Source organism: Balaenoptera musculus, chromosome 20 (assembly GCF_009873245.2).
Source record: "Balaenoptera musculus isolate JJ_BM4_2016_0621 chromosome 20, mBalMus1.pri.v3, whole genome shotgun sequence".
Lineage (NCBI taxonomy): Eukaryota > Metazoa > Chordata > Mammalia > Artiodactyla > Balaenopteridae > Balaenoptera > Balaenoptera musculus.
In genome coordinates this window covers 43,703,648-43,725,524 of record NC_045804.1, presented here as the reverse complement: position 1 = coordinate 43,725,524, position 21,877 = coordinate 43,703,648, and the positions used below count along the sequence as shown (strand labels likewise).

Below are 21,877 nucleotides of genomic sequence, written 5' to 3'. Positions count from 1 at the left end.
TGAATTCAAATGAATTTTTAAAATATTAAATGAGCTAAATATCCTAAAAAGGTACTATTAGTTTGCTCCTCCGGAAGAGGAGCTCTATAATAGGGATGATAAACAATGATCGTGATAAGCGACTTTCCGTGTGCTCTTTCCATGAATGACCTCATTTTAGTCAAGTATCTCCATTTTTCAGATGAGAACACTGAGACTTAAGAGCTTCCCGTGGTCTCCCGGCTAGTAATTAACAACTGCAGAGTTTGCACTCTTATTCCCTGGGCTAGGCGTGGGTTCCACAAGGAAGCAGAGAGTGTCTCCCAGCAAAACCGAAACCCGCACAGCTACTCAATCGCCGGGGCAGAGTCCTTTCAAGCTCCGGGAGAAGCTCCCTGCGCACCCCGCCCACCCTTCGTCGGTTTTCTTCTGGAGCGCCCCTCGTGATTGGTCGCGATCGCTGCCGTGGGCACGCCCACTCCTTGCGGGTTTCCGATTGGGGGAGGCCTACGCAGCTCCTCCCCTCGGCGGCAAGAGCGGTTGGAAGCGAGTATGGCGGCCCCCGGGGCCGCAGCTACAGACCTAGGTGCGGTGGCATTCGGGAGGGGGCTGCGGCTCGCGGATTGCGAGGGAGGAATGCGGGGGTGGGGACTGTGTTGTGCCAGAGGTCCCGCGGATGGGGGTTCGGGGTTCGTCTCAGGCAGGTTCCCTTCAGACTAGGGTCCGGGCCCCTCGCCGGGGAATCCCTTTGAATGCGGGCTGAGAGGTTGAGTACAGGTTGCCGGGGCTCCTCCGCGTCGGGGGTGGGGCCGGCACCCGAGCCCACCTCTGGCGGCGCCTCAGTGGATCCCCCCGTGTCCCCAGAGGTGGTTCGAGGCAAGCGCGCCGCCCTCTTCTTCGCCGCGGTGGTCATCGTGCTGGGGCTGCCGCTCTGGTGGAAGACCACGGAGACCTACCGGGCCCCATTGCCTTACTCCCAGATCAGTGGGCTGAATTCCCTGCAGGTAAGACCTCAGTGGTGGAAGACCAGGGGACAGCCCACCGGCAAGATGGAGACTCACTGGTGGCCCTGATGCTTCTTCCCGCAGCTCCGGCTCATGGTGCCGGTCACTGTCGTGTTTACCCAGGAATCAGTGCCATTGGACGACCAGGAAAAGCTGCCCTTCACCGTTGTGCATGAGAGAGAGATCCCTCTGAAGTGTGAGTTCCTGATCAGGGCTGCCTTTCTGGTCTGAGTTCAGTCCGCAGATAGGTTGGATAGGAGAAGCATGGGTATCCCGTAAAGGTGATTGCAAACTTATTAAAAGGCCACTTTGAATGAACAGTGTGTTTGCTAAGAAAAAAAGCAGCTTTAAATTCAGTATTCACCATTAAAGGGGCAGTTTTATTCATAAAACAGTTGTGCTACCTGATCAGAAGTAGGTGATGCTCATTACGGGATAGGGGAGGATGTGGGATGTAGTGGAATGAACACAGGGTTTGGAATCAATTTGGACTTACATACAGGCCTTAATTCAGTTTAACGTTAAATACTTTACGGAGTGTTAGGCACGTAGGTATCAGGAATTTGGGGATGAATAAGAAATTGATATTGGTTTCAAGAAATTCATAGGTAGGAGAGAGAGACAAAGAAATCACAGAAGTGTATAAGTATATAAGAAACAGATTGTACGTAAGAAAGAGACTATAACTGGAGGAAAGAAAGGTAGAGAAGGTTTTGAGGGCTGTAATTTTTAAGACGGATTTTTTTTTAAATTTATTTATTTATTTACATTTATTTTTGGCTGTGTTGGGTCTTCATTTCTGTGCGAGGGCTTTCTCCAGTTGCGGCGAGCGGGGGCCACTCTTCATCGCGGTGCGCGGGCCTCTCACCGTCGCGGCCTCTCCCGTTGCGGAGCACAGGCTCCAGACGCGCAGGCTCAGTAGTTGTGGCTCACGGGCTTAGTCGCTCCGCGGCATGTGGGATCTTCCCAGACCAGGGCTCGAACCCGTGTCCCTTGCATTGGCAGGCAGATTCTTAACCACTGCGCCACCAGGGAAGCCCTTAAGCCAGATTTTTAAAGGATATGTAGGAATTCAAGTTAAATGAGGAGGAGAGGGAGGGATAACACTAGTTAGTAATAATGATAGCTAATATTAGTTGTTCATTATATGCCAGAAACTCAGTGAAACACTTTACACGTGTTGCCTCATTTAATCCTAACATTATGATCCCCATTTTAAGTCTCTTGTCTCTTTTATTATATACCAGCTCTCCCTACCCCATCCCAATATACTTGTTTTCATTGATTTGTTGGAAAAACCAGGTCATTTGTTTGATAGAACATCTCACATTCTGGATTTGGCAGATTTCTTCCTCCTGGTTTCATTTAACTTATTTCTCTAGTATCCATATTTCTTATAAACTGGTAGTTAGATCTAGAGGTTTGCTTAAAATCAGTTTTTTTTTTTTAATTTTAAAATTTTATTTATTTAATTTATAATTTGGCTGCGTTGGGTCTTCGTTGCTGCGCACGGTCTTTCTCTAGTTGCAGCGAGCGGGGGCTACTCTTTGTTGTGGTGCAAGGGCTTCTCATTGCAGTGGCTTCTCTTTTTGCGGAGCACGGGTTCTAGGTACGCAGGCTTCAGTAGTTGCAGCACGCAGGCTCAGTAGTTGCAGCGCATTGGCTCAGTAGTTGTGGCTCGAGGGCTCTAGAGCGCAGGCTCAGTAGTTGTGGCGCACGGGCTTAGTTGCTCTGCAGCATGTGGGATCCTCCCGGACCAGGGCTCGAACCCGTGTCCCCTGAATTGGCAGGCGGATTCTTAAGCACTGCGCCACCAGGGAAGTCCTAAATTTATTTTTTGGCCGCACTTCGTGGCATGAAGGATCTTAGTTCCCCGACCAGGGATCGAACCCGTGCCCCCTGCAGTGGAAGCACAGAGTCCCAACCACTGGACTGCCAGGGAAGTCCCCAGGTTCAGGTTTTTTTTTTTTTTTTAACATCTTTATTGGAGTATAATTGCTTTCCAATGTTGTGTTAGTTTCTGCTGTATAACAAAGTGAATCAGCTATATGTATACATATATCCCCATATCCCCTCCCTCTTGCATCTCCCTCCCACCCTCCCTATCCCACCCCTCTAGGTGGTCACAAAACACTGAGCTGATCTCCCTGTGCTATGCAGCTGCTTCCCACTAGCTATCTATTTTACATTTGATAGTGTATATAGGCATATATATGCAATGGAATATTACTCAGCCATAAAAAAAACGAAATTGAGTTATTTGTAGTGAGCTGGATGGACCTAGAGTCTGTCATACAGAGTGAAGTAAGTCAGAAAGAGAAAAACAAATAGTGGATGCCAGCACATATATATGGAATCTAAAAAAAAAAAAGTGGTTCTGAAGAACCTAGGGGCAGGACAGGAATAAAGACGCAGATGTAGAGAATGGACTTGAGGACATGGGGAGGGGGAAGGGTAAGCTGGGATGAAGTGAGAGAGTGACGTGGACATATATACACTACCCATGTTCAGTTTTTTAGGCAAGAATACTTTCAGTTGGTGTGTTGTACTTCCTATCGTGCTATATCATGTAGTGGCCTGGTTGTTTCACTTTGGGTGATACAAAGATGATTATTTAGTTCAGATATTGTCAGCTTGATTTCTGTATTTTAGTTCTCTGTCAACCTTTCACCTGATGATTTAGCATCTGTTGATACTGGAATCCATTTCATTAGGTTGCAAAATGGCAATTTTTAAATTCTGCCATTTCTTCTGCATTCTTCTGGAATTCTGTAAAGAAGAACTTTCCCAATAAATTTTAGGTTCAGCTTGTCAAGTTCCAGGTGGCGAAAAAAATCCCTTTGGAATTGCCTTACATGTTTAGATTAACTTGGAGAGAATTGACATCCTGAGAATATTTAGTTTTTCCATCTAGGAGCCTTGTATGTGTTTCCATTTTATTCAGATCTTCTTTTATGTCATTGAGTAAAGTCCTGTGGTTTTTTTTTTTCTTACAGTTTTGTACATGTATTCCTGGATACATGGATATAATATTTTTATATTCTTTATTGTTACTGCAATTGGGATTTTTAAAAATACTTGCTTTTTTAATTGGATATTGCTGGTATTTATTAGAAAGCTACCCATTCTTGCATCTTCTTATAATAGTTTTTTAGTTGGTTCTCTTTGATTCCCTTTGAAAATAATTATACTACTTCAAAAAGTGGCCATTTTGTCTCTTTCTTTCAAATATTCATGTTTCTCTTTTTTCACTTACTGCATTGGTCAGGAACTTCAGGAAGAACAGTGCTGAAGAATAGAGGAGATAGCAGGCATCCTTGTTTTCATGCTAATTTTAATGGAACTATAGTGTTTTGTCATTAAGTGTGCATCTTATTTTTTTTTTTTTTTTTAATAAATTTATTTATTTATTTATTTTTTGGCTGTGTTGGGTCTTCGTTTCTGTGCGAGGGCTTTCTCTAGTTGTGGCAAGCGGGGGCCACTCTTCATCGCAGTGCGCGGGCCTCTCACTGTCGCGGCCTCTCCCGTTGCGGAGCACAGGCTCCAGACGCGCAGGCTCAGTAGTTGTGGCTCACGGGCCTAGCCGCTCCGCGGCATGTGGGATCTTCCCAGACCAGGGCTCGAACCCGTGTGTCCTGCATTGGCAGGCAGATTCCCAACCACTGCGCCACCAGGGAAGCCCGCATCTTATTTTTATCAAGAATGTTCACTGAGTTTATTTTGAGACATCTATTGAAATGATCATATGGTTTTCCTCCTTTTACCTACTAATGTAATGAATATTGTAATAGATTTTCCTGTGGGGAGGGTACTTCAGGTTGAAGGTGCACAGCGAGAGGCAAGAGCTGGGCAGGTGGAAGAGGTGGAGTGTCATGTGTTTATATCATCCATGCAGAAATCATTAGAATTGGCTGTTGCTTCTTGGTATTCCTCTGCAAACAATCATCTTGCTCTCCTCGGACACTGGACAGCATTAGGGCTGGAAGGGCGGGCAGAGTCTGACACTTGCTTTTCTCATCATGCTTCTTTCTTTTCTCTAAGACAAATTGAAAATCAAATGCCGTTTCCAGAAGGCCTATCGGAGGGCTTTGGATCATGAGGAGGAGGCCCTGTCATTGGGCGGTATACAAGGTACTAGGAGGGGTGATCATTTTAACAGGAAGCCCTCTTTTTCCTTCTGATCTCTAAGTGTGTAGTTTCCATATCTTGTCCTTTTTTTTTTTTTTTTTTTTGTGCCTGTGCCGTGCGTCCTGCAAGGATCTCAGTTCCCTGACCAGGGATTGAACATGGGCCACGGCAGTGAAAGCCCGGAATCCTAACCACTAGGCCACCAGGGAACTCCCTCCATAACTTGTCTTAACTCCAAAATCTCTCTGGGAAAGCTGGGAATGAGACACCTTTCTTTCAAATATTCATGTTTCTCTTTTTTCACTTACTGCATTGGTCAGGAACTTCAGGAAGAACAGTGCTGAATAATAGAGGAGATAGCAGGCGTCCTTGTTTTCGTGCTAATTTTAATGGAACTATAGTGTTTTGTCATTAAGTGTGCATCTTATTTTTATCAAGAATGTTCACTGAGTTTATTTTGAGACATCTATTGAAATGATCATATGGTTTTCCTCCTTTTACCTACTAATGTAGACCTTGTGTCTCAGCCTGGGCCACCAAGGGCCAAGCCTGGCCACAGTGTCAGCTGGGTGTGAGTGGGAGGTGGAGTGATGGGTTAGGCACCGTGTGGGAGCCAGAGGGAGAGAGGATGGTGTTTTCGCTCCTGGTACACCACCTGTTCTTGACCCCAGAGGCAGAAACCATGTTTGCTGAGCCATCGGAGCAAGCAGAGGGCTCCTTGACAGTGTACGTGATCTCTGAACACTCCTCACTTCTCCCTCAGGTAGGGTGAGCAGAGAGGCTGCGGGCATGCCTTCTCCCTTCAGCTTGTCCTCTCCTAAGTCTCCTCCTTGCAGTATTGCTGCCCATTCCTTCCGTTTGCTACAGAAAACTCTCCTCAAGTATTTATTTATTTATTTATTTATTTATTTATTTATTTATGGCTGTGTTGGGTCTTCGTTTCCGTGCGAGGGCTTTCTCCAGTTGTGGCAAGTGGGGACCATTCTTCATCGCGGTGCGCAGGCCTCTCACCATCGCGGCCTCTCCTGTTGCGGAGCACAGGCTCCAGACGCGCAGGCTCAGCAATTGTGGCTCACGGGCCCAGTTGCTCTGCGGCATGTGGGATCTTCCCAGACCAGGGCTCGAACCCGTGTCCCCTGCATTGGCAGGCAGACTCCCAACCACTGCGCCACCAGGGAAGCCCTCCTCAAGTATTTTTTAAAAAGAATGCAAATAGGGATTGTTTTCATTGACTCTGGGTCTTTCTAAATCCAAGGCTTGTATGTGGTTAAAGTTCCATTTTTTTTTTTTTAAATAAATTTATTTATTTATTTATTTTGGCTGCATTGGGTCTTCATAGCTGTGCATGGGCTTTCTCTAGTTGCAGTGAGCGGGGGCTACTCTTCGTTGAGGTGCGCGGGCTTCTCATTGCAGTGGCTTCTCTTGTTGCGGAGCACGGACTCTAGAGCGCAGGCTCAGTAGTTGTGGCACACGGGCTTAGTTGCTCTGCGGCATGTGGGATCTTCCCGGACCCGGGCTCGAACCCATGTTCCCTGCATTGGCAGGCGGATTCTTAACTAGTGCACTACCAGGGAAGTCCTAAAGTTCCAATTTAAAGTGGAAAAAAAATCAATAGGGTTAAAGAAGCTGGTTTGAATGGGCTGTGATGATAATATGAGCAATACATTGACCTTTTCAGTTTCTGAACAAAAGGCTTGGTGGGAGCTGTACCAGCTACCATTTTATTTTTTAATTTATAATGAAATATTTAATTATTACAAAAAGATGAAGGAAAATTTTAATAAACATCCATGTACCCACCCCCAGCTTGCAAACTATAATGCAGCCCTGTGCATCTCCATGATTATATCCCATTCCCTTGCAGCCAAAGGTGACCATAGTTTGTATGTATCATTTTCATATTTTTCTTTCAAGTTTTATCACATATATCTCTATAAACAATATGTTTAATTTTATATATTTTTGAACTTTATATAAATGCCATAATGCAGCGCATGTTCTTCTCCAGTTTTCATTTTGCTTGACCTTTATGTTTGAATCATCTATGATAATATGTCTAGTTGAATCTAATGCATTCATTTAAAATTCTGTCTAATGTTTCATTGTATAAACATATCACAATTTATCCATTCTGTTGCTGACAGGCATTTGGATTGTCTCCAGTTTTATCCTATTACAAATAATGCTGCTGTGAAAATTCTTGTACTTGCCTCTTTGCCATTTGCCATTTACTTATATCAAACTTTCCAGTAGTTTGTTTATTCTTGCTCAGCATGCCGTCCCTTAGTTTCCAGCCCATGAAGATATAGCTGTTGCCTGCACTTATGTCAACTGGGAAGAAGAAGGGAACTGAAATGAATGAAAACACTCATATATACCCATAGCTCAGAAATGTTGACATAATAGTTCGCAATGAATCTAGAGAGAGGTGCAGGCCTGTTGGTCGGTGGCAAAAGGCCAGATTCTCAAAGACAGGAGCCAGAGTGCTCTTCTGCTTTCTTCCCTGAGCCGTGGGTGTTCTGTCCCTTGCTTGCCCCTCATAGGACATGATGAGCTACATTGGGCCCAAGAGGATGGCAGTTGTGCGGGGGATAATGCACCGGGAGGCCTTTAACATCATTGGCCGCCGTGTAATCCAAGTAGCCCAGGCCATGTCTTTGACTGAGGACGTGCTTGCTGCAGCCTTGGCTGACCACCTCCCAGAGGACAAGTGGAGCTCTGATAAGAGGCGGCCTCTCAAGTCCAGCTTGGGTAGGGTGACCGGGCTGTGCCACGGGAAGGGAGAGGGAAGTGAATTATGTGGAGACAGTGGGGCAGGAGGAGACTCTGCATGCAAACGCTTCACTCCTTTCTTCTGTGGTTTCATCTTTTTCTTAAAGCACTCAGTGTTCCTCATCCCAGTTTTATCCTCCCTTTGCATCCATGATGGCAACCAGCCCCATTTCAGAGGAGAACCAAGTTCAGCTCAGCCAGGGGTACAGGCTGCCTTTGATCCACAGATGCCTCTGGCTTCCCTGACTCCTGTTTTTATAGGCTATGAAATCACCTTCAGTTTACTCAACCCTGACCCCAAGTCCCATGACGTCCACTGGGACATCGAGGGGGCTGTCCAGCGCTACGTGCAGCCCTTCCTGAATGCCCTCAGGGCTGTGGGCAACTTCTCTGTGGACTCTCAGGTGAGACTGGGAGCAAGTTGAGGAGCCCTTTTCCCGGCTGCACCATCCTTTTCCAAGTCCCTCCATATTTGGCATTTACAGGTGTAGTCTGTTCTTCCAGCTCTTTGAGCTTGCTGATTTGCCAGGAAATTCCTGTGTATGTATTTGGTTCTGGGGTCTACTTTCCCTCCTTGGTGTCCAGCTTGGGGAGTTTTGTCAATGCTTGTTAAAAAAGTAACTTCTTTATGGCTCCCTCTGGAACTGTATTCACCAGTTGTGCCATCCTAAAAATTTATTAAAAAAGAAACAAAAAAACTTCCTGAAATATGTTAATGTAGTAACAATAAAGATGTGATGAATGTAGTCTTCTGAATTACACAGTATCCTTTTAGGGAAAAGGTGGGAGAAATTTTTATCAGGTCTTGGTAGTGGGAGAAATTACTTCTGAATAACTGATTTGATTTGATCTTGTGGACACTGAATTATGCTATTCTTTGTTTAGGCTGTGAGAAAGCCTGGTAAAATAATTTGGTGTTCAAAACATGGATTTAGTGTGTTAACTTTACCCTTAGCTTTGTTATTTTTTTCCCTACTCCTGTTTTCTCTCAGCCTTGATTTTTGTCTCTTATATTTTGCCCTGCCTAATGGTTATCTTTTTAAGGCACCTCAAATCTTTTGGGGGGACAAATTGGAATATAGCTCAGTAGACAAATAGCATGCTCCCTCTTTGCTCTACAGATCCTTTACTACGCAGTGTTGGGGGTAAACCCCCGCTTTGACCCAGCTTCCTCCAGCTATTATTTGGCCGCACACAGCCTCCCCCATGTCATCAACCCAGTGGAGTCCCGGCTGGGTGAGCTCCTGATGAGGAGGGTCTTTCTGCCAGGCCGGGGAAGGACCCTGAAGGCTCAGCCTGGGGTGGGAGGCGGGTTGTATATAGCGATGGCTCCCGGGTTGGGTTGGTCCAAGGACGTTGAGGAGGTGCTGGGCATTTAGGCTCCTTTTTCACAATAGTCTGTTGACATCTCCATCTCCACACTGTCACATCCAAAAGCATTGATTAAACATTCCCAGCACTTTTTATAAACAAATGGATAGGCTGCGTCTCCCTCCCTGCAAGCCATCCAGGAAAAATATGGCCACACGTGTAGGAAAGACAACAGCAGAAGTACATGAAGGCAGAATTTGAATTGACAGTTCTGCTGATTGAGGCTGAAGAACCTTGAAGCTGGGGTTCCAGTTTTTCATTTTGGCGCTGGTACCTCAGAAAAGTAGGTAGTACAGTACAGTAGAACTGTAATAGATGCAAACCAAAGGGAGTATATCACTAGTTGTGGAATTTTAGGCACCAGGGTTAGGCCAGTGTGGACCAAGGGGTATTGGTGGGGCAGCACATGAGGCCTTGGCGAATTCCTCCTCCCTCCCTCCCTCCCTTCTTCCCTCCTTCCCCCCCCTCTTCCCTCCTTCCCTCCCTTCTTTCCTCCAAGGTCCAAGGGACTGCTTTATGGCACTGCCGAAAAAGGTGGGAGGCTGTTGGAGGAGAGGCGATTTGGGGGCAGTTTGAGGCTGAGGGCTGCACTTCATGTATGTGGCACATCTCGGGAGAATGCTGAGGTTCTTTACCACAGAAACCCAGGCCTGGAGGATATCCTAGTGATTATCAGTTGGGGAAAATGAGGCCCAGAGTGAGTGACCAGCAAGTTAGAGGCTTACCTGGACCTAAGATCTAGACCCAACGTGTTTGGTGTGCTGACTCCCCTTCTCTTTGTGCCACAGGATCCAGCGCTGCCTCCCTTTACCCTGTGCTCAACTTTCTACTGTATGTTCCTGAGCTTGCCCACTCCCCCCTGTACATTCAGGACAAGGATGGGGCTCCAGTGGCCACCAACGCCTTCCACAGTCCCCGCTGGGGTGGCATTATGGTATGGTCACACCACGGAGACCCCAGAGCCCAAACGTCAGGGATTTTCCTTGAGACTGTTACTTCTGTTGTTCCTCTGGTGTCCTCTGTGGCCCAGCCTGGGTTGGGGGGTGGTGGTGAGGTGCTGTGAGCTCGTGTGCCCCCCCACCCCGCACCAGCTCCACTGCTTCTTATTTCCATCAGTGTTTATATAGTAGGATCCTTTTGCACTTGCAGTTTGCGCTGACTTAGGACTATTCTGTGTATAACTTAGATCTTGGCCCTGTTTGTGGGAGTCTTAACAAGGTTGGGAATGTTGTCTCCCCTGTTAGATTGGAGTTTCTCATGGGTAGGAACTGTAAAATGGAATAAACATTATTTCTTTAACAAGATTTTTGAGGGAGTAGAGGAGATAATTTATATAAAGCTCCTAATAGCAGGTATTCCAAAAACAATAGGTTTGTCATTTTTAAAGAGCACAGAGTATGTCTTCCTTTCCTCTCATGGCCTCCAGAGTGTCTAGGGCAGAGCTGTGCACGGTCCTGGCGTGATGTTGAGGCACCCTTATTTCCCCCTGCAGGTATACAATGTGGACCCCAAAGCCTACAATGGCTCGGAGCTGCCGGTGAGAGTCAAGGTGGACATGGTGCGGGTGATGGAGGTGTTCCTGGCTCAGTTGCGGTGAGGTCCTGGGGGATCCACTTGGGGGCGAGGCCACTGAGACTGACCACAGTCTCCTGGGCTGACTGCAGTTAACCCTCACTTGGCAGGGATACCTTGGCTGTGCCTGGAGCCCCAAGGAAACCAAGAAAGGTTTCCAAGGATCACTTCATCCTTCTCTTAAGAAAGACTAGTTGTTGACAAAAAGTGTTTTAGGAAAAATAGGCTCATGAATGTCAGGTCCATAGGCTGTGATTAGGGATGCTTAAGAAAATAGCTGTTAATTCTTGTGCGAACGGATCTATTGATAGTGGCCTCCTGATGCCCTGTGTTGAGTATTCTAAGGCTGTGTCTGGGCTCATCAGGAAAGAGGATTCTGATTGATTAGCAATGTCTGCCATGGTGCAGGAATAGAGAGGCACAGCACGAATGCCTTGTCAGAGGTGGTCCTGGATCATCCCTTAACTAAGGCTCAGGGGCCCCATTTGTCCAAAGAGAGGGTAGACAGGGTGAGGGGATTAAACTAGTTGGTGTTAATTAGAAATATTTTAGCCATGGAACCTTTTTTCACACGAGATCTTAGAATATAGAAACAATATAGAAACAGGTAAAAGTGAAAAACCACTGGTAAAAGTGGGGCTTGGGGCTCTGTGTTACTTAATGTTGCTGCTCACCCCCTAAGACGCTAAGGCACTTCCTACAACCCCTGTGGTTCTGGGTGAGATCGAAAATCCTAATAGTTATTCTAGGAATCCTAACCATCTTCTCCCACCTTCTGCCCCTTTGACCTTCTTTGCTGTTCCTACAGGCTGCTCTTTGGGATCGCTCAGCCCCAGATGCCTCCAAAATGCCTGTTTTCAGGGTCTAAGAGTGAAGGGATAATGAGCTGGGAGCTGGACCGGCTGCTCTGGGCTCGGTCAGTGGAGAACCTGGCCACAGCCACCACCACTCTCACTTCCCTGGCCCAGCTTCTGGGCAAGATCAGCAACATTGTCATCAAGGATGATGTGGCATCTGAGGTAAGCAGGCAGGGGACGGATTCTGTGGCCTAGGCCTGGAGTGGCCAGCAGGGCCCAGGGTGTGGTGAAACCAGAGAGCCATTTGAGGTCCAGAGGATGTGTGGGCATGCCATCCTTGAGTGCCCAGGCTTCCTCTAGAGGTCAGTGCCAGCTCCCCAGTAAGGAGTCTAAGTGCGGGTGTGAGGTGTTAAGCAGGCACTAAGAAGATACCCCCTAGCCCTTTTATACCAGCCTCCATATATCCTGGGCGAACTCCAGGCAACCTGCCTGGTAGACGGAAGACACAGTGAGGCCCTCTCCCACCCTCCCCACCAACCGATGCCTAGGACTTTTTGGTAACCCCCTGCCCCCTTCCTAGGTGTACAGGGCTGTAGCTGCAGTCCAGAAGGCAGCGGAGGAGTTGGCCTCTGGGCACCTGGCCTCTGCCTTCGTTGCCAGCCAGGAAGCTGTGACATCCTCAGAGCGTGCCTTTTTTGATCCCTCACTCCTCCATCTCCTCTATTTCCCTGATGACCAGAAGTTTGCCATCTACATCCCACTCTTCCTGCCTATGGCTGTGCCCATCCTCTTGTCCCTGTTCAAGATCTTCCTGGAGACTCGCAAGTCCTGGAAAAAGCCTGAGAAGATAGACTGAGCAGGGCAGCATCACAGTAGGAAGCCTTCCTTTCCAGCCAGGAGGGGAGGTGTTAGATTGAGAGGCACATAATGGGGCCTGCCACAAATGACTTGTCTCCAGCCTGCTCTGTTGCCACTCCAGCAGTCAAAGTATAACACTCCTTCCCATTCTTCTGACTCAGGTCCCTCCCACTCTTCATCCCCCCACCCCCCCCCCCCCCATCCTCAAAAGACACATCATCTGGGCCTCCTTACCTGGCCTGAACTTGAAGGCCCTTTTCTATCTCCCTCTGGAGCAGGGGCAGCTTCTGCTTCTGCCCTGTTCCTCACAGTCCTCTTGCACTGAGAGGGAGCATTAGGGGAAAGCCCTGGGTTGGATTCTAGGGCCCTTCCCTCCACGCTTCTCTCTAACCCCTCAGGGAGAGCCCTAGCACTGCTCTCATAGAAGGGGCCAAGCACCTGTCACCTCTGGGACCTTCTCCTTTACTCCCCTCCCTCCTGGCTGGCTACACCTGTTGGGTGCAGCCTGATGCTGGGTGTGGCAGAGGTTCCCTTCACCCTTTCATAGAGGCAGTGTGGTGAGCGGGGAAAGTTCTGGACTTGGGATTAAACATGCCTGAATTCAAACCCTTGCTTCTGTACTTATCATCTGGGGAGCTTTGAATAAGCCACTTAATCCTCTCTGAGCCTCAGTTTTTCACTTGTTCAAATAGTACTAATGATACCTCCCCTACAAGGTGGTTGTGAGGATTAAATGTGATGAGCATGTGATAGTGTCTGGCATATTCTAGGCTCTCAAGAAACATTGGTTGAATGTGAATTGGAATGATATGAAGTATGAGCATACCTTTCATTCTTCATTCGTATGTAAGTAATGGTTTCCTGGTGTCTGTCCTCCTGGACTCACTGGTCCATTTTGCTTCCACCTGGCCATGTGCCCTTCTTGCCTTGATGTCCTGGAGGGCCCTGTGGTGGCTGGACATTGTAGGCTGTTGTCCTTCGGTATGTCCTGGGTTGTCTAGCAGGGGGTCTGGGAGAGAATAGCTTGAAACAGTGTAAGCCCTCAGATACTAACTGATTCATAAATTCAAAAAAAGAACATACAGTTGACCCTTGAACAACATCGGGGGTGGGGTGCCCACCCTCTGTGCATTCAAAAATCAGAGTATAATTTATATTTGGCTCTGTTGATCTGCAGTTCCATATCCAGAGATTCAGCCAACCTCCCATCGTGTAGTACTGTAGTATTTTCTATTGAAAAAAATCCACAAATAGGTGGTCCCACGCACTTCAAACCCATGTTGTTCAAGGGTCAACTGTATTGAGCACAGGCTGCACGGGGCACTGTGCTAGGTAGGTGCTGGGTATTATAGAGAACAAAGACAGGATCGCCACTTTCACCGAAAATGGTCTTTTTAGGAGGCGGAGTCAGTGAGCAAATGAAACTAATTTCAGATAATGCATTAGAAAGAAAAAACAGGGCTGATCAGATGGTGACTGGGGGTGTTTGAGAGGGTCCTCTGAGCAGATGACATTTGAGCTGAGACCAGAAGGGCAAGAGGAGGCCGTCTGGGGGAAGAGCATCCCAGGCAAAGACCCTGAGGCGGGAACTCGCTTGCGGGGGCATAGGGAGGGGGGGGAGTGGCTAGAGCACAGCGAGTAAGAGGATAAGGTAGCCAAGACCCCTTAAAATCCCTATCGAAAAAATGAAAGAAGCCCAGGGCGGGCCGCCTCCCTGCCCCGGGTGAGTAGCCCAGGTGGGCGGGCGGTGGGCGGGGCCAGTACCGGGCCCACCCTGGGGGCGGGGCGGTACCTGGGGCCCCTGCCCGGCCGGGGGCGGGGCTGCGGACGCTCCCCCTTCCCTCGGCTCCAGCCGGCGCAGGCAGCCGCCGCGGCAGCAAGCTAGCTGCGGCCCCGCGAGGCCATGAAGGTGAAGAAGGGCGGCGGCGGGGCCGGGACGGGGGTGGAGCCCGCTCCAGGGGCCTCGGGCCGGAGCTTGGAGACCAAGCCGGAGCTGCAGGCGGAATCCGAATCCGGGTCCGAGTCGGAGCCGGAGGCAGGCCCGGGGCCCAGGCCGGGGCCGCTGCAGAGGAAGCAGCCGATCGGGCCGGAGGACGTGCTGGGGCTGCAGCGGATCACGGGCGGTGAGCACCCGCGAGGGAGCGCCACCCGCGGGCGGGAGCGAGAGAGCACGAGAGGGGGCCCTCGAGGCGCGCGGAGCCCGGGCCCCCGCCCCCTTTCCCGCCCTCCCCCCGCCTCCCCTCCCCCACCAGAGTCCCCCTCCACGTCTGCCTCCAGGCCTGAGATCTCATGTTCCCCCTTCCCTTGATCTCTCTCTGCGCCCCTCTTGTCCCTTTAGAGATTTATTTCCACCCCACTCCTTCCTTTTTGAGGAGTCCATCCCCCTTTCCCAGGTGGAAGTGGAGCAACACCTGCAACTGTGACCCCTTCCCCACAGAGTCTTCAGAGCCCTTTGAAGATTTTCTCTGCAATAACGAGGAAGGGGGCTGAGTGCAGTCTACCCTCAGTCTCCTCCACCCTGGAGGCTAGGTGGAGGCTGAGTTACCAGGGTGGTATCAAAACCCTCAGTTCTCCCCGACCATTAATGCCTTCACCCTGGACACCCCAGGAAGTCTGGGGCCATCCCCCTCCCCAGGACAGGACCTGAGGAGGAAGCTTCAGTGGGTTGGCTCTGGGCGCTCTCAAGGGAGTGGGTTAATGCCCACCCTTAGCCTGGACTAGGGCCTGTCCTGTTTTGGGAGGCCAGGTCTCCACTGTGGTTGAATTTCTGAGCTGGACTGCCTTAAGTTGAAGTTCCAACTTTGCCATGTAATTGACTGTGTGACCTTGGGCTAATAACTTCACCTCTCTGAGCATATTCATCTGTAAAACGGGGATAATGATACCTGCCTTGCAGAGCTATTGTGAAAATAAATCCTCTGATTTTGCACCATGCCTGGCATGCTGTGCATGCCCTGTAAATAGGGCTCTTTTATCAATAGTACTGAGGGCCCCACAGGACTGCTCATGGCTGCTGCCTAGAGGCAGACAACTGGGCATTCAGGGCAGGGGAGGGGTCCCATAGGCCGGGAACAAGGGCTGGAAAGTCTCATGGCAGAGGCAGTGGCTGAGCCTCAAAGAACAGAAGGCGTTTGGAGTGGCCTACTACCTTGGCCTCATTGATTAGTAACCCTGCCGCAGCTCCCTCTGAGAGAGCAACTCTTGGGGCTCCCCTGTGGGGGTAAGGGGCAGATGCTGGAGTGGACCTGAGCTCTGGAGCTGCAGGAGCAGCAGAGCCCAGGGCTCCCAAACAGAGCTGTGGAGGAGGCCATGATGGCAGGTCTAGGCCTGTGCATCTGGGTCCCCGGGGGACCAGCATCTCCCGTCTCTCTGAGCCAGGCAGCAACCATTCTTGGCTAGGCCCCCAGAGTGCTGAGCTGCCTTACCCAAGCAGGCACTGGTAGAGGGAGGGGGCCTGGGCCAGTCCGATGTTGGTGCCAATTGGGCTGTAATTGGCAACAGCAACATTTAGGATTCAGGTTAGCTCTGGGGCAGAACTTCCTTTTAGGGTGTCTAACTTGTCCAGGTCCTAGGTAACTTTAGAGGTTATTTTGCAACTATGGGGGCTTCCAACCCATGTACAACCATGTGTCTCTGAATTTGGAGGAAATTTATAGCCCTTAGAGATGCGGCATCTGCTGTAGATGAGCAGAGGAAGAGTCTTCACAGGAGCCCTTTCTTTTGTAGAAGTTGAGAACAGGGCTCCAGGACTCTCCCCACTGACACCCCTGCCTGGTCTCTTCTGACCCTAATCGCACAGGTCTGAGGTTTTATGTTCCTGGATTACTCAGCCCTGAATCCAGCTTAGGAAGCTATTTGTGGCTGAGGGGAAGGGAGCAGTTGTGTTCTGAGCCCTCGGCCAGTCTGCCCCTTATCTGACCTGACCCTGGGTCCCAGGCCTCATCCTTCTCTAGCAGAGGGAGGGAGTGGAGGCGGTGTCCTGAGCCATGGGCCTCTCCTGTTCCTCACTTCCTCTAAGGACAGAGGAGTTGATAGGTTGAGTTTGTGGTAGAAAAGACTGAGGTCGTACTGCAAGTTGTTCTCAAATGAGAGGAGAGGCTCCAGAAGTTAGAGAATGGGGGAAGAAGGAGGGCTTTATGGGGAGCTGGGAGTTGGGCAACTAGGATGCTCTTCCCAGTTCTGCCACATCCTCTCCTTATGCCCCGCACCTTCCTTCTACATCTTTGGATTAGTGCTTACTTTCTGTGAAAATAAGGTGTGTACAGGGTGAGGTAGGAGTTACCTACTTCCATTCCTCCTCCTCTCCTCTCACCACCATGGGCTGTGATGGGCAGGCCAGGGCTCAGGCCCCTCCACAAGCCCTATGTAGTCCCTGCTGGACCCCAAGGTGCCAGGTGGCTACCAGGAGGGCTTCCTGGAGGGGGCTGCCCCAGGCTTGAGGGAGAGAGAATGACTTTACATTCACTTCCTCTTCCTGCCCCAGAGGAATAAGAGGTGGTCTAGGGGCCTGGAGGGTGATTTCCAGGCCTCTATGGGGAGGATGTGATGCTATGCAGGCTGACAGCACCAGAGCCCCCACTGCACCTCTGTGTTCCTTCCTATTCGCTGCCAGGGCCTCCTTGAGTGCTTGCAGTTGCTGCTGCAAGAGCAGTGAGGGTTGGATCAGGCCCTGCTATTTCTAAGCTTCCTCAAGCAGGGCCCACCACTATTCCTGGTTCCTCTTCTGGGCTCGAGGACTCCCCTTTCCCCATGCACACCCCCGATGCACCTGCCACACCCTCTTACTGGCCTTGCTTGTACTCTTCTCTCTGGGGGTGGCTCAGCATCAAGGCTGGATGGATGACCTTTGAGGGGGTTCCTTCTGTTTGCTAAGACCTCCTGCTTGAAGATCAACAGGGATGGGAGCAAAGGTGGCTCCCTTCCCCCCCCCCAATATTCCAGGCTCTGGGCTTGAGTCAGCAGAGCTTTGGCTAAGCTGCTTAAGGGAGCTGGGTTTGTGTAAGCCTCTTATGGGGAGAGGAGGGGCCGGGGTGGGGGGTGAGGAGGGATAGGGAAGGGGTTGTTCGCTTGCCCCAGCACTACCCAGGTCAGAGAAACTCCTTGTTTGACACACCTAGATGTGTGCCAGGGGTGGCTATGGGGTGGGGGCGGGGGCATCCTCTCCTGAGGTAGAGCTGTGTCACCCCTGTTAGAGTGAGGTTCCTAAAAGCAGGGCTCTATCTTCCCTCTCATGGTGGCGGGGGAAGGGCTCCCCATCAGATTAGAGACTCATTTGGTTAAACGTCACCGAGCCAGTCCTGGCAAAGCAGAGGCTGGAATAAGGGCCCTCAACCCCTGGGTGAGCGGCAAGGTGTTGGGAGGTGGCCTTGTTCTCCACCCTGCCCCTCCCTGACCCCAGAGGCTACCAGGATGGAACCATTTGTCTCCCATTAGATCCCAATGGCAGAGCTATGTCTCCCGCACACTATGGGGGCTCCCCCAGGGTAGGGGCTCAATTCTCTCTTTCTGCAAGGCAGTGACCTTAGGGAGCAGGGAAGGTGGTAGCTAGTTCGGGGTTCCACTAAAGCTGAGTTGGCAGCAGGGGCTTCTGGGCAGGCCCCTTCCTTGCTCAGCCGCCCGTCTCCCCTAGACTACCTGTGCTCCCCTGAGGAGAATATCTACAAGATTGACTTCGTCAGGTTCAAGATTCGGGACATGGATTCAGGCACTGTTCTCTTTGAAATCAAGAAGCCCCCAGCCTCAGGTCAGTGGGTTGGGTGGGCCATCGACAGAGGGAGGTGGGCGAGGGCTGTGAAATGGGCTGCCCAGGGACTCCTCAGGCCACAGAGGAGTCAGAGCAGAGCTGGCATTTGCACCCAGGCCTTCTCAGGAGACACCAGGCAGGGGGGCCTCTGCCTGGGGCTGGGCCTCTTCTTTTCCTTCCCATGTGCTCCTGGGGTTGGACATCTTGGGAAGACAATCCTGCCTCTTCAGTCCCTGCCAGCCTGCCCCCTGCAGGCCCCCTTGGGAACTGCAGTCCCAGAGGCCCCAGGTCTTTTTGTCTCTTGCGGCTTAGGGAATCTCAGTTGAAATTGGTGACCCGCTGACCACCAGTTGGAAGCAATTGGAAGCATTCAGCCAGTGGTCTGAACCCTCAATATACATCAGGATCTCCTGAGGAGTTTTGAAAAATTCAGACAGATGAGGGCCCTGGGGTGAAAGCCCGGGTGGGCATGGGCCCCAGCCTGAAGCCCACTGAGCCCCAGCTGGGGTGCATTACAGAGCGGTTGCCCATCAACCCACGGGACCTGGACCCCAATGCTGGGCGCTTTGTCCGCTACCAGTTTACACCTGCCTTCCTCCGCCTGAGGCAGGTGGGAGCCACGTGAGTCACTGGGCCGGGGTGAGGGCTAGGGGTGGGGGCTGAGGTGCGGGTGCGGGTGGTAGGGAGTCCTTCCTGAGTCCCAGCTCAGCCCCGCCCCCTTATCTCACTCAGCGTGGAGTTCACAGTGGGAGACAAGCCTGTCAACAACTTCCGCATGATTGAGAGGCACTACTTCCGCAACCAGCTGCTCAAAAGCTTTGACTTCCACTTTGGCTTCTGCATCCCCAGCAGCAAGAACACCTGCGAGCACATCTATGATTTCCCCCCTCTCTCTGAGGAGCTGAGTGCGTGGGCAGGGCCCTGTGGGAGGGATGCAGGGGGACTCAGAGAGACCAAGTTGTGGGGAGCGTGGGTCTGAGCCCCTTTCTTCCCTCCTTGGGTCTCTTGTGTCCGGCCACCATTCGTGTGTCACCTGTAGGGAAACTGAGGCTCAAAGAGGCTGGGGGAACTCTTTGTTCAGCTTGTCCGCGTCCCCTAGTCCTGAAGCCCCTGCGGTGGCCTGGCTCAGGCTTCTGACCTTTGCCCCTACTGGCTGGGTCTCTCTTGCAGTCAACGAGATGATCCGTCACCCATATGAAACACAGTCTGACAGCTTCTACTTCGTGGATGACCGGCTGGTGATGCACAACAAAGCAGACTATTCCTACAGCGGGACGCCCTGACCCCCAAACCACCCCCTACCCCAGGAGGGTCCTGGGCCCGCAGCCGTGACCACCCCAGCACTCACCTCTCAACCCCAGGTCTTCTGCCTGGGCAGTGCTCCAGAAGCCCTGAACCCTGAGTCAGTGTTGGCGGGGAGGGTGCCTGATGTCCCCCGTCCAAGTCTGTGCAGCCCATGGGGCCTGGCATGTGGGGTGGGGTGGTGGGGGGCTGTTTGCCTCCATAGCCAGGAAGACCTCCCGTGGGAGGAGTAGCCAGGACTTCCGGACAGCCGAGCTGGGCCTCTTGGGCCCAAGTTTCAGAATAGTGTTCCCCTATCCAGGCTTTGACTAGGTCAGGGCAGGGACCCATTCCCTGTCCCCTGCCCACCACTGACAGGCCAGAGTTGTAAATTCACAGAGGAAGGTCCTTGTGGGGTCTGGCAGTCAAGCTTCCCAAGGGGGTCTGGGCCCTGACCGCAGCCCCGGCCTCTACCATCAGGGGCTGAGATCCTGCCTGAGGTGTGGGAGGGACCTGCCCAGATTGCAGCCTGGGGTAGGGGCTGGACCAACTGTATATAGTTTTCAATAAACTCTCCTTTTCTGTTTTCTGGTTGTGGGCCAGCATGTGCGTGTGGTGGTGGCTGAGGGGGCCGTGATGTGGTCCCAGGGCCCTCCTGTTTCCTAACCCGCTGTAGCCTGACCCCACACCCGGCATCTAGAGTCAGCATTTAGTATGTGTTGCAGCTGGAAAGGGTTTTTCCTTTGATAAGGAAGGAGACCCAGGCCTTGAGAGGGGAAGCTTTGGCCAAAAGTCGTAGCCAGCCCTGAAGAACAGAGAGAGGCTGGGACAAGGGCCCCCAACTCTACGGTGGCTGGGAAGGTGTTGGGGAGGTGGCCTTGCCCTCTACCCCACCTTCCCTGACCCCCAGAGGCCACTAGGACCATTAGGTTGTCCTTTTAGCCCCCATCAGTGAGAGAAGGCTAAGGCCTGGAGCCATCTTGCCCTCAGCTGCCTTGGGGAGGCCCCCTGGCCTGGCTGCCCTGCATATAACACCACCCCCAGTCCTACCCCAGACCCAGAGGAGGTCTTCATTTCCTTAATGGAGGAAATTCAGGAACTGAGATAGGTGGAGAGTTTACTGCAGGGTTTACAGCTTACTGTTCCAAGTGCCAATTTGGATACATGTGGCGCTAGGCCTCCCTCTCCCTCTCTGGGCTGAGGAGTTCATCTAACCCTGAGAGGCCTAGACGGGCTGGAATTCAACTGGGTTCTGTGGAGCACTTGCTGGGGGCCAGGACCTGGGCTGAACTCTGGGATTCTAAAATGAGTGAGACACAGGGAACAAATACCTGTCCCTAGAATAAGATGAACTGGGCATACAGGGGAGCAAGAGTCGTCCTGCTTGGAGGGTCCTAGGGAGGATTCTTGGAAGAATCTTATTCACCCCGGCATTCAGGCCACAAACAAGGGATTCAGTCTCAACTCCTCCCTGTTTCCAGCTCCATCCAATCAGTCACCAGTCCTGGAGATTTCACCTCTTAAAAAATCTCAACTTCATCTACTTCTCTCCAGTTCCTTCACCTCTCACTCGAATTCCTACAGTTACACTGCTCAACACGCCTCTGCCACTACTATGGTAGTACGTGGACTCTGGAGCCAGACTGCCTAGATTTGCATCCTGACACTGCCACTTAATAGCTGTGCAATGTTGGCAGGGCAAGCTAACCTCGCTGGGCCTGCATTTTCTGAAAAATGGGCATAATCCTCAGAATTGATTGTGAGCAGTCTAAGTTAACACATATAAAGCACCCAGGCTTGGGCCTAGCACTCAATATATATTGGCTATTATTAGCTTCATTCTTTGCAATCCACCCTTCACTCAGCTGCCAGAGATAATCTGGCCAGGTCGTTCCTGCTTAGTCCTCCTCAGTGGCCCACCATCGTCCTCAGGAGAAGCCCCAACACCTGAACCACAAGGCTCCACAGGTCTTTCACATTGTAAATATTCACTTTCTTGAATGCAGCTGATAAATCTTGCCTCCAGACCTTTGCTTTATGCCGTTCGCTGTGCCTAAATGCTCTTCCCTCATCTCTTCCTGTCAAAGTCGTCCTAAATTTTCAAGCATTTGTGGTGGTGGCTGGGATGATGGTGTGGCTACCTGGCTCTACTGGTGTTCAGTGAACAGGGGGCAGGAATGCCAAATGCGCTCCGCTTAATGGGAGACTCAGTGCTAACAGTCCGCCCCTCACAACGGAGGGTCACTGAGTGGGCGTGTGTAGCCCCAGAGAAGGCCAATGAGCATCTGAGAGCAGGGCAGAGGGAGAGGAACCAGTGATGGAGACAGGAAGAAAAGCCGGAGAGGGGAGGGCAGGAGCCTGTTTGGGAGCAG

At 51.1% G+C, this 21,877-nt stretch overlaps 2 protein-coding genes across 3 annotated transcripts; both read left to right on the top strand.

Moving 5' to 3' along the window:
• The first annotated feature begins 489 nt into the window (after positions 1 to 489).
• On the top strand, positions 490 to 13,286 carry PIGS (phosphatidylinositol glycan anchor biosynthesis class S). 2 transcript variants are annotated; one of them, XM_036836976.1, is made up of 12 exons: positions 490 to 565; positions 844 to 983; positions 1,068 to 1,179; positions 5,025 to 5,114; positions 5,783 to 5,874; positions 7,655 to 7,862; positions 8,145 to 8,287; positions 9,005 to 9,119; positions 10,043 to 10,188; positions 10,747 to 10,847; positions 11,635 to 11,845; positions 12,204 to 13,286. In XM_036836976.1, exons 1-12 carry the CDS (start codon positions 532 to 534, stop codon positions 12,477 to 12,479), a joined length of 1,668 nt encoding a protein of 555 aa, XP_036692871.1. In that variant the 5' UTR covers positions 490 to 531; the 3' UTR covers positions 12,480 to 13,286. The 2 variants fall into 2 exon arrangements, with proteins under 2 accessions (XP_036692871.1, XP_036692872.1); XM_036836977.1 differs by lacking the exons at positions 5,783 to 5,874; positions 7,655 to 7,862.
• Positions 13,253 to 20,091, top strand: UNC119 (unc-119 lipid binding chaperone). The gene is made up of 6 exons (XM_036836978.1): positions 13,253 to 13,327; positions 14,334 to 14,604; positions 18,111 to 18,224; positions 18,743 to 18,845; positions 18,957 to 19,129; positions 19,395 to 20,091. The coding sequence occupies exons 2-6, from the start codon at positions 14,385 to 14,387 to the stop codon at positions 19,505 to 19,507; spliced, it is 723 nt and encodes a 240-aa protein (XP_036692873.1). The 5' UTR covers positions 13,253 to 13,327; positions 14,334 to 14,384; the 3' UTR covers positions 19,508 to 20,091.
• Positions 20,092 to 21,877: the final 1,786 nt, after the last annotated feature.

Bases quoted from the DNA above. Each gene is read 5' to 3' on its own strand.
- UNC119 (XM_036836978.1), top strand. From the start codon at position 14,385: ATGAAGGTGAAGAAGGGCGGCGGCGGGGCCGGGACGGGGGTGGAGCCC. The intron at 18,846-18,956 runs GTGAGTCACTGG...TATCTCACTCAG, and splicing joins CTGAGGCAGGTGGGAGCCAC to CGTGGAGTTCACAGTGGGAG. The intron at 19,130-19,394 runs GTGCGTGGGCAG...TCTCTCTTGCAG, and splicing joins CCCTCTCTCTGAGGAGCTGA to TCAACGAGATGATCCGTCAC.
- PIGS (XM_036836976.1), top strand. From the start codon at position 532: ATGGCGGCCCCCGGGGCCGCAGCTACAGACCTAG. The intron at 9,120-10,042 runs GTGAGCTCCTGA...TTTGTGCCACAG, and splicing joins CCCAGTGGAGTCCCGGCTGG to GATCCAGCGCTGCCTCCCTT. The intron at 11,846-12,203 runs GTAAGCAGGCAG...CCCCCTTCCTAG, and splicing joins AGGATGATGTGGCATCTGAG to GTGTACAGGGCTGTAGCTGC.